The sequence below is a fragment of the Chaetura pelagica genome, unplaced genomic scaffold (assembly GCF_000747805.2).
Source record: "Chaetura pelagica isolate M959 unplaced genomic scaffold, ChaPel_1.0 scaffold205, whole genome shotgun sequence".
NCBI lineage: Eukaryota > Metazoa > Chordata > Aves > Apodiformes > Apodidae > Chaetura > Chaetura pelagica.
The window spans coordinates 1,452,833-1,464,222 of NW_009953318.1; the positions used below are offsets into that span (position 1 = coordinate 1,452,833).

The 11,390-nt window shown below is 36.7% G+C and overlaps 1 protein-coding gene across 1 annotated transcript in view; it reads right to left on the bottom strand.

Moving 5' to 3' along the window:
• Positions 1-550: 550 nt before the first annotated feature.
• BMS1 (BMS1 ribosome biogenesis factor) overlaps positions 551-11,390 on the bottom strand; it is a 21,362-nt gene continuing 10,522 nt past the window's right edge. Inside the window, exons 12-22 of the mRNA XM_009998120.1 lie at positions 11,133-11,214; positions 10,104-10,180; positions 8,910-9,092; positions 7,062-7,250; positions 6,322-6,502; positions 5,722-5,780; positions 4,622-4,744; positions 3,407-3,554; positions 2,433-2,608; positions 1,765-1,926; positions 551-1,068 (exon numbers count right to left, since the gene is read on the bottom strand). Coding sequence (XP_009996422.1) covers positions 832-1,068; positions 1,765-1,926; positions 2,433-2,608; positions 3,407-3,554; positions 4,622-4,744; positions 5,722-5,780; positions 6,322-6,502; positions 7,062-7,250; positions 8,910-9,092; positions 10,104-10,180; positions 11,133-11,214 — 1,617 coding nt within the window. The 3' untranslated portion in view covers positions 551-831. The remainder of the gene's footprint in view (positions 1,069-1,764; positions 1,927-2,432; positions 2,609-3,406; positions 3,555-4,621; positions 4,745-5,721; positions 5,781-6,321; positions 6,503-7,061; positions 7,251-8,909; positions 9,093-10,103; positions 10,181-11,132; positions 11,215-11,390) is intronic.

The window sequence follows — 11,390 nt, forward strand, 5'->3', positions numbered from 1 at the left end:
AAAACTGTCGTTTAATTTAACAGGACAGAAACCATCTGCCTCTCCTCTCCACTCATCTTAGGCAAGTCTAACACAGCATCATCAAACCAACCTGGCTGGATATAGGAAGCAGTTCCCAAAGGAAACAAGTTACCCATCTGTGCTTACCTCACAGAAAAATACTAAGTAGTTAGACACATTTGGGAAGGGTCTGATATTCCTTGCCAAAAGCTGCAGTCATTGAGGGATCTACTGACAGTGTCATAGTGCCAAAACTGGTCAAGTAACAAGATCTGGATGGAACACTATTTTGAAGATCTGTTTGAATATCTAGTGAGAAGTGGAAAAAAAACTGAGATGCTTTCATGCAGGACCAGATGATCTAAGCACAGGAATTAATTACTTTGGTGGCATATCTTCTTAATGGAAGATTTGCAAAGGGCAAAAATTCAGGCCATGGCTCAAAGTACAGCCAACACAGGAACACATTTGGAGATACCCAGAAGAGTTCTTTTTCCCACAGAATTCCACTAGTATTAAAGCAAAACTCTTACAAACAAACAATACTCCATAATTTACATTAAAATATTTTATTGGCTAGATAGAATGTGCAGTATGGATAGAAATACACTGAAATACAAAGTCTTCCAGAATATAATGTAGAAAAAACATGATCCATACTTTTACATCTTATTTATATACACTGCCAAATGTATTCAAGAGTTTGAATAAGGTCATATTTGCATTTTTTTTTCAACTCTTGAATCCATGTCTAGTTCAAGGTCTTTTTGTTTCTTCAATAGAAAATTGCAGCTACCCATTTCCCCATTTAGCCTGAAATCTGATCAAGTTTTACATGCTCTTTTCTCCTTTGCTAGATCCTTTCAAGCTTGACTTTTGCCTCTTTTTCTCCCTTTGTCCCAGTATGCGATAGATTTTTTTCTTAGCTTCCTTTTGTCTCTTGAATTTCTGTTCGTCCTCAGCCTGCTTAACTTTGAGATATTCTTTAAGCTGTTCCCGATGTTTTACTTTGGCTTTCCTTATCTTGTAATTATTCACTGTACTCAAAGCACTGAGTAGGGCTGAAATCTAAAACAGAAATAAGAAATGAATATACAAACAGTTCAGTTTTGATGCACAAGAAATCTCACAAGAGAGCCATATAATGAATCAGAGATTCAAGGCAACTTCCTAATTATTTCTGCATCTGTTAACCAATTTCTAGAATAGATCAATTATTTACTTGGTTAGAAAGTTAATCAAAGGTTTACTTTTCTTGAGCTTTTGAATTTTGTTAGATACTTTTTAAAAGACTATGCCCAATTGCTTCTACAGAATACTTAAACTGCAGTTTGCATCTTGCTTTTGCAAGCACTCAGTAACTCTCAATTTTCAAAGTATCTGCTTCAAGTCTTGTCTTTATTAATGACGCACAGGAATGACAAGCCAAATAAAAGACTGCAGCTGCCCATTTAAGTCAGCATTAATGTGAGAGTGCTACATCCAACTGAAATACCTTGCAAGTGCTGTGACAAGGACAAGGTCATATTTAGGTTTCAGATGACCTACTAGTTTAAAAATAGACATCACCCACTCAGCAACAGGTCCATGTGAGTATCATGTACTAAACAGGAGCAAATTAAATTGCAGGTGATAATTTTTCACAAGCAGCATGTATGTTTTTAGCACTAGCAGTAGATCCAAGCCCTAAAACAATAGTTAGAAATGGTCTAAGCAACCTCTTTACCCTTCAGGAGTTCTTGTTTGAGAGTAAGTGATAATTACCTTCTTTTCATGAGGCTCCCTGATAACAGCTGGTCTCCACTGGTCTTTTGGAGTCTTTCCTTTCTTCTCAAAATTCTTAGGCTTGTTCTTAAAGGGCAGTGCCTTCTGCAGTGCTTTAGGAATGTGGAGCTTATTGAAATGCCTTTTCTCCCTCACAATAGGCTAAAAGAATGGATATAGAATATAAGTAAGATTTGCAATCTGAAAAATATTTTTCAGATTTCACAAAAAAAGGCAATAAAACCAAAACCCCACCACCCAAAAAAACCACAAAGCCCCAAACTTATAAAATGTCCTCTGGCATCTTTGCACCAAACTGTGAATAGTATGTTCACTCCCATTTACTACAATAGAAGTTTCAGTAAACCTTTAGAGAAAGCTTCCACTGCATATTACAGTCTGTTTGTTCCTGCATATTACATATGTGGGTCTATCACTGTCCCATGACAATGTGATTTCCACTGCTTTGTTCGCATCTCATGCCAGGAAAGACTGTGCTGGTGGATAAAAATATGAATATGTATGCATGCGTATGTATGAACATGTATTTACTCTGTTCTCAATTTGCACAGGTCTGAGGCAGAGTACAAATTGGGCTGTGACCACTGCTGTTTTTTTCTCATGGGTTTGGTTTTTCGTTTGTTTAAAAAAAACCATATAAAACATACCTTATAGAGAGAATCTTTGTTTTGTTTCAGTTTGATGCCTCGCTCATACCTCAGCTGGCCCGTTGTCTTCATTCCACTCCAACTATCTTTCTCACCTGCTGGCTTCAGTAAGGATGTTACAGGGTTATAAAATGTTGGGATAGACACAGGATACCAAGTCCTCACAAAGACGATATCTGAAAGAAAAGGAAATGTTACCTGGCTGATAACAGTTCATCAGATCCACACTTTAAGAAAATATAGCCTGAATAGGATAGGTAACTATTATCTAGACCCCATGCTAGTAGGTGGAGCAAATTGCTTAAACTATTTGTATACCTGGATTTGTACACTAACAGCTGGCTGCTGAGTACCATCCTAGTCATTATTCATACTCCACGAAGAACTAGCAACAGAGTACATAAATGTCTCTGTACCTGTCCTGTTACTGACAGAAACAATTTGCTTTTCCTCAGCTTATTTTTATAAAAGAACTACCTTGCTTTTATTTTGCACCACTCCATTTCTACAGGTGTAGGAAAACAGAGGTCATATAAACCCAGATAAGCACAAAATCGTGTTCTCAAAATCACAGTGACACTCAGCAAATGACCCTTATTCACTGCATAATTTCCTCAAAAGATTAGGAAAATTAACTAGTTACAATAACACTCTTTGGATTCCTCAGAAAAATGTCCTTCTAGCACCTATACAACTAAGGAAAGCACACCATTCTGTGCAGAACACTTTAAAACACCCAATAGTTCTCCAAGACAAACCTTCTCATAAGCATACTGTATTTCTTAGTATTACTGAAAGAAATCCAACATGAAATGTCCTACTTCTTAAATTTCATTCTGCATCTCACCAGATTATTTCATGCTCTTTGAATTCACATCTCAATTATCAGATTCCAAAGATTCTGAGACACAGCTTTTTAATCTGTGAAGCAGGATGAAAGTTGTGTGATAACTTACATGGAAAGTGCAACTTACCACTCATCAGCAACTTGTCTTCAAATGTTGCTCTGAAAGCACCTGCTGGAGCTCGGAGGGCCTTTTTGATCTGTCCTCGGATACCACTGACAGTACGAATAGCTGCACCTTCAAATTTAGCCACTTCCAACTGAGAGTTAAACATTCCCTGAAAGTGTGAATTACCCACCATTATTCAAGATGCAAGGTCTCTCCCTGTGACCTCTGCAGGCCACCAAACCATAAGTAATTCCCACATGCTTAACTTATAAAAGAAATGAAAAAGAATATGTTTTTAGACCAAGAGTGCTGATCATACCAAAAACCTACTGAGGTGACTTTAAGGTAAGCTACAAAAAGTAACCTACTGAGTGACATACAGAACAGGTAAGGCTTCTTAGCATAAAACAGAGAACAGGAACACAACATACCTTAAAAGCAAGTAACCCACCTTAAGTTGCTTGCTGTAAGACTCTAATACAATATAGGTCTCCAAGCTTTGTGCTGCTTTCATAAACAACAAGGGAGACAAGAAAAAATCTGTGTATGCTTAGTAAATACCTGAGGGCTTTACTGTTGGAATCAGTGCTTAGTTGCTTACTGCCCTAAATACAGAATAACCTAACCTCTTCCTGAGCCTGAAAGCCCCTCTAAGGACAACTGCAAGGTCAATGAAAACTCATGTCTGCAACACTTCCTCCCCCAAACACTTTTGTAACTGTAATTGTGAAGTCCCAAGGACTGCTCTAAGTCATCTTTGATCCCAGAGCTGAAATTCAGTGGGATCAAGCATGACACCAGGGATAGGTTCTCATTAGCTTTCCTTCTGGAGGATGTGAATGCCTGCATGACACCAGGGATAGATTCTCATTAGCTTTCCTTCTGGAGGATGTGAAGGAATGAGAGGCTAATGGGAAGCTAATGAGAGGTTTTGACAAAGGAAGGAAAAACAAACAAACAAAAAGCAAAAAAAACCCCACAACCCTCCACAACCAAAAAAGTCACATTGAATGTGGACCAGGAGACTGTTCCAAAACGTATATCTGATTAACAATAATTCATATCCAATGGCTGATGATCAGTACCTCTTGAGATGGCACTGAAGAGACTTCAAAAAAACCAAAGCAGCTACTGAGATCCATAACACTACACAACAGTTACAGGGAAGTTCTGTTTTGGGAAAGACAGAGGTAGTCCTAACACCAGTATGTGTGGGTTTACAGCATACGTACCTACCTTAATAAAACAAGTGTTCTTAAAAATTTTGAACGGAAAACCAGTTAGCTTTAATTTCTTTACAATATTTATGGATTTATCTAAATCAAGAACAACTCCTGTCGCAGCAATCCGGAAATCAGGCTGAAAGATACAGAGATGAAAGACACTGCTGAATGTACATGTACCAAACAGTGAAGAAATCCTTCCACTGATACAGTTTCATTGCTTTATGAGTTCACAATTTATAACCTTTACAGGACTACAGCAGCATGACAAATGCACATTGACTTTGTACAGTCTAGTTGAGGTGCTGCTGACAACATTCCTACCATTCATTAATGAGATTTTCAGAACTGCCATTCTAATTATCTTGGAAGCAATCTAGGAGCCCTTGTTATCAGCTTGACTGTCTTTATGAAACAGAATCCTACACAGATAGGAAGTCTCAAAGAAGTGCTCTGTGTGCCTGCTGTAAGTCACTATATTGTGCTAGGGACACATTATGAAAATAGCCTTTTAATACATATAACAAGATGACTGTGCAATAGGACTTAAGGTGTATTTTAGGAAGAAGATAATCACCACTCCAATAACTGTTGTGCTCATTACCGTGACATAAAAACCTTTCATTATGCATTGTATATAAACATAAATCTACCTTTGGGTAATTCCTATGCAACAAAGATGATATTTGATAAATACTGCTTTAACACTATTAAAATTAATGCAGAACACAAACATTCTTACCAGATGCAGAGAAATCACATTAAGTGAAAAAATTTTTAACATGATTACCAGTATCTCATGTTGTAAAAGGTTTTAAAAGTTACCTGAATACTTAGTACCTGAAAATCAAGTAGGTGTAACTCCTTCTACAGCAAGTAATTAAGTAATATTTGCAATTTTCCATATAGCAGATGAAAATTATTTTTTAACAAAGCCTCCATCCAGTTTCCTATCTCATCACAACACACCTTCCAAATGTTTGAGTTCTCCTACGTTCTCAGTTCCTACAACATTACTACTGCACCATATGTAAACCTTCTTCTCCAGATCTATATATTTTATCCAAAATCCCAGGGAAAGCAGTAATCAACGTTTTGTGATAATAAACCTACCGTTGTTCCACTGACAGACTGAACTGCCAAAAATCCTGTCCCCTGAGGAGTAATGGGCCCTACAAAAAAAATTAAATTTGAAAATGTATTAGAGTTTACAACACAACAATTAGCCTCTATTTCAAGTCAGAAAGCTTAGAAATATGTGCCAAATATTCTCAATGAATAAAACCAAAGAAGAGTTTAAAGTATTCAATCCATTACTCACATACCTAGCCCCACAAAAGAAAAAGTAGTGGTTAACAAAAAGTCACTCATGTACAGAAGCATTTGCAGAGCTGGGCCCATAATGTGTGCAAGTGTCTCTCTGCATAAAGCCAACAAATCCGGTTCCTCTTTGATATGATACAACCTAGCAGAATGCTGAGAAGTTGATGGAAAGGCAAATAATTCACAAATCATTCAAATAAATTTACAAATAACAGGCAACTGCCTGTATTCCCATGATATTTGGTGTTAATTTCTATTCCATGGGGAACACAGTTTCTTACAGACTTCTTACTCCAAAAGCTACTGGCTGTATTTCCTGACAGATCTTGTAAAGCCTGAGTATTTTCGTAAAATTAAGTGATACAGGATAGTAACTGCAGAACACCTCACCCCAAAAAGTTGCTCCACAATGCATATGCTCTGGCGTGTACTTGAGAAGCCTATGGCGCCCATTGTGATCCTCGATGTAGAACATGGGGATGGTCTGAAATCGCCTCCACCCTAATGAGAGGATTAAAGGATCACGCGTCTTAAGGATCTTCTTGTACCATCGGTGCTTCTTCAGGCGCAGCTAATTAGAGGAAAAGATGAACAATGCTATTACAGGATAGTAACATTAACTCTGACATTCAAGTCTTAATTTTCAGGAATGATTGAAAGGAGCTTTCATCTACACTAGAATTTTTTATTCACTAAGCTTTATATCTTTGAACATTCTCATTAACACTAGGTTGACTGGAAAGATAAAGCTAATCTGTATTTAACTCACTCTGGAGTCATGTTTGTATACATAAGAGCAACTGTTATATTAAAAATATCGATGTTCTAGTAACTTTTCTATAGCCACTTGTCTGTAGCGCATAAACCTCAATTTATGCAATTTAGCAATCACAGTGTCAGGCCTTAGTCCTGAGACATCTTTGCAAGTGAACTTCAAACAACAATCACTTCTTAAACGTGTAAAAATCCAGGGTCTGCTGTTGTAGAGTTAATAGTGTAAAAAGCAATTCCTCTATTCAAGAAAAAGATCTCTGTGTTTATCTTTAAAAAACAAAAAAAATTAATAACTCCAGTCACTCTGAAGCACACCTGTAACAATATGATGTGCACTCACAGATTTGGATACATACCTGTACATATCCAACATTTCCTTCACTGTTGCCTAAACCACCCAGGATAATAGGATAATGAGGGTCAAAATTCAGGACAAATTCACATGGGACATTCTCAATCTCTATTCGAACATACATCCCAGGCCGGAAGCCCTCATACTGCACTCTGGTCTCATCATCTTGATCTTCGAATTCTGCTCGATTAAGCTACGTGACAAAGAGAAAGTCACTGTGTGTTTTACAGACTTCAAGCATTAACAACTTGTTCACGCAGTGCCAGTTCTATTTAAAACATGTAACACATATATATAAATCTTTCAGGAAAGATCTAATAGGTTTTGTAACTTTTTATTCAGAACAAGATCTCTGCCACCATGAATCCCTTCCAATTTGAAATCCCAAGTGGGCCTGTTAGTCTACTTGAAAGATAGTACCCAAGAGAAGCAAATAACTGAGTGACTTCTTATGTACCTTTCATAATAGTGACTGGATTTTAAAGATACAACTGTCAAAAGGATTTTTTTGATTTTCGAGCCCCAGCACCTCTTAAAAGATCCTGATCTTTAAGATGTCACTTTATGAGAAGGCTGGGCCTTTATCCTACTGAGCAGCTTAAAAATATTTCTGTGCATCCTCACACTATACATCATCAAAAGGGTCTCCTAAAGCTCTTCTGTACCATATGAAAACAGATATTGTGTAAATATTTAACAGATATCCTTGGAATAACAAAAGCCTCACCCTCCTGCTCTAGCTCCTAATGTTCAGCTACCTATAAGACGCCATGTTAAGCAACCCAGTTATTAATTTTATTTTTCAAGGCACTGAGATATGGAATAAATCTTGTGGTCCAACGTTATTTTTCAAGAAGCCTTCACACACCCCCAGTTTGCTATCCTTGCCCTTACATCCTGCAGTAGGAGTACAGCTGGTAAGTATTTCTGCAGCAGACCTCAAGTCAAACAGTTGTCAATTGTCTTGTGTTCGTTTACTGGAATGTCTTTACACTTTAAATGCTCTTAATAGGTACTGAGGTACAGCTTATACAACCACTATCACAGAGGCCAATGTAAGAAGGTAATGACTACTAATTTAATGACTATTTAGGGTAAGGTTTGGTCAGAAAACAGTCAAGTTATTCAGAATGTTCTTCCAAGTCAGTCGAAGAAAGAAGCTACTTTTAAGCTTACAAGACTATCTAAAAATGAAGGCATGGAACCACAACACCTCCAATTCTGGATAGTTACCCTGAAGACTCCTAACACATACAGAGCAATGGCCACTGTAATTTTTTCTTAAAATAACTAGACAGCTTGATGAAAAGAGTGTCACGCAGGACTTACTTAGCAATTAATAACAACATTGCAAAAACCACACTAAAAATAATACCAGGAAAAATTATTAGACAGATTAGTGTGAGAAAATTTTTTACCTTCCTACGCATAAAAGGATGCCTTTTCCCCTGCACCCCCTCTTCCCAGAGAGGAACCTTCTCACTCATGTTTTGGTTTTTTTTGAGACCTGTCACGCTAGTTCCACCAATAAGGGACAAATGGGTAACTGTTAAAAACTTTCATGTAGCTAAAGTTTAGATGGCACTTCTGCCTTACTCTGATTTAAAATATGGCTAACTACTTAAGTAGTTAAGCTTTCAGTTGTTTGGTTTGTTTGCTTGTATTTCTTTACAGCTAATGGAATAAAAAAAAATTCAACCATAAGAAATTGTAAAGCACATTTCTTTGTGTAATTTCTGAAGTAGCTCCTGAATGTCATGTGCGTCTCCAGGAAAAAAAACTAGGGCAAACTCAAGTGGGTTTTTTTTTTAAGATGAATAGTCAGATAAATTGCTAAGTTAACAGCTTGTACCTGTGCTTGCTTATGCATTTCTTCTTTAAGATCATCAAAGTATGTGGCATCCCCTTCATCATACTCTGCATCAAACATTTCTTTCAGTTTCCGTTTCTTGTCCATGCGTTCCTTTTTCTTTTCCTCCTCCTCAGGTTCTGGTTTGGACATTTTTCCATCTTCTTCCCCTTCCTCACTTCCAGACTGATCAAGTTATTAAACATGTAAAACGGATCATTGAAAACAACCATTCTGATTAACAGTGTAATGTATATTATTAAGTAACACTTTGTCATAATGCAGATTATTAGACACTTTAAAAAAAAAAATAGTTCCATTTTTGACAGAAATTACTATGTTATTCACACAAAAACATGTCACTTCAGCAATGGCCAAAACACTTCATGATCTAATCATGTCCCTTTCCACTGAAAAATGTTCCTAATATTTATTTTAATGTCAGGGAACAGACCCTAGAATTGACCTGTTATTCTACAGCTAAAATATGTACACATAACAAAAAGGAAAAAAAGTAATGGTTGACAGCATTAATCCTGCACTAGAAGGCAGCTCTCTAGAGACCAGAAAGAAGTTTGTTCACAGACTATTTCAAAACTGCAAAAATTACACCATCACCCTCAATTTTACAATGAAATGCAAAGCCATCAAGTTCCCAGTCCAAAAAAAAATTTATTTTTCCACCTATATTGTCACAGACAACTACAGCTCTGTTCTTGGAAGTTATCCAAGTCACAGCATAAAATTGCTTCCACCAGCCTCTTTTATGCAGGCATGAGGAGTGACTAGGAAACTGTCAGTTTCCACAATTTGTTGTTTTTAAACAGAGCTCCATAATCTTCTGCATCATATGAAACGACAGAGTACAAAAACTTAAGATCACGTTTTGTTTTAAAATACTTCCCTTGTACCTCCAGATCCTCCAGCTCTTGATTAAGCCTGACACCTACTGTTGAGTAAGTGGGGTGATTTCTCATGCATAATTAAATAGTTCTGTTTGAGATTAAAACCGTGCCATCCTAGATACTTATAGGTTCTAAGGTCTGTAATACATATACCATTCCTTCCTTGCTCCCATTGGTTTCTTTCCTACTGATTCTTGAAAACTAAATTTGTTACATAGAATGCCTAACAACAGATCATCACTTGAAACTTGTAGACATGTATGTTGCTAAAGAACAAAAAAACACATCAGACCTCATCTCCTTCAGCAGCTGGCTTTCCTTTGTGCACAACACCCGTTTCAAGATCTTCAAAATCTCCATACAGTTCTTCTGCAACAACAAGCATCCAAGATAGACAGTTAACCATTCTGTTACATTGCAGTTAGCCACTCTGTTGTATGGTTTCATACAATTTCTCGTCTTTTCAGTACTGCATACTTTTCAGTACTGTTTTGTAATTAGTTTCAGCCCAAATATTTTTTCTTCCCATCAAGTTTCATAAGTCTCTTCTGCCCTGTAGTTTCACTTGAAAATTCTCAGCTGAACTCCAGTGCCAACTCCTTTTTTTCCTCTCAATACCTTTGATTTCAAAATTGTAAATTAAGTTTAGATCATTCCACACAGCACGTTAGTTAGCAGTCAAAGGACACGAGACACCAGCACAAAAATCAAACTATTTAAAGAAATACAATTAAAAAGTTAAATATAGCAGACAATTTATAAATTCAAATCACACACTTATAGAAGCCTGTCAAACCGCAACCATTTTGCACCAAAGACAGAAAATTTTAATCATCTGGTGGTATTTTCTACTCCAGGAAAATAAAAAAACATACCACCTCCAAAACCTCTGATGATAGATTTATCTCACTTTTCAACCAAATGTGAGTGACCAGTTTGTTGTCCCATTAAAAAAGAATTTCTGATTATTTCTACTGAGGGTATATAAAAGAACAAATTGTGGATAGGGAATAAATAGCTAAACTTGGATACAAAACCCAAAGTTGGCACGGTCAAGTATTGACTCAGGACTCCATTTTCTAATTTAAAATATATACCAAATTTTTCAGAGTAAATTTTCAGAATGTGCAAACTGCCTACTGTTTGTACAGAGACTCATAGTGATATTTAATTGTATCAGTACCTGTATAATACTTTATGTAATAGTTTAAAAAAAAATGGAAGTATATCACTAACGCAGAGCACTGTACACATGTAACTACGAAGTTATATTTTTCTTTAAAATCCTGTATACATTCATTATTTTAAGTCTTACACATACCATCTTCCTCCAACAACTTTGCTGCATCTTTATCATCCTCCCACTTTCCAGTAACAAAGCAGTCTCGAATACTGCTCATAACCTGCAAAATAAGTGTCATTGCCTCATAGAGTTACAGCTTCTCTTAAACAGAAACATTTTCCAATATATTCCCAACTCCTCCATCATATTAGCACCTCAGAAGTAATCTGACATTCTTATGCATGCTCCACATCAAGATGTCACTACCAAAACTACACAATGCCTTGGCAAAAGCAG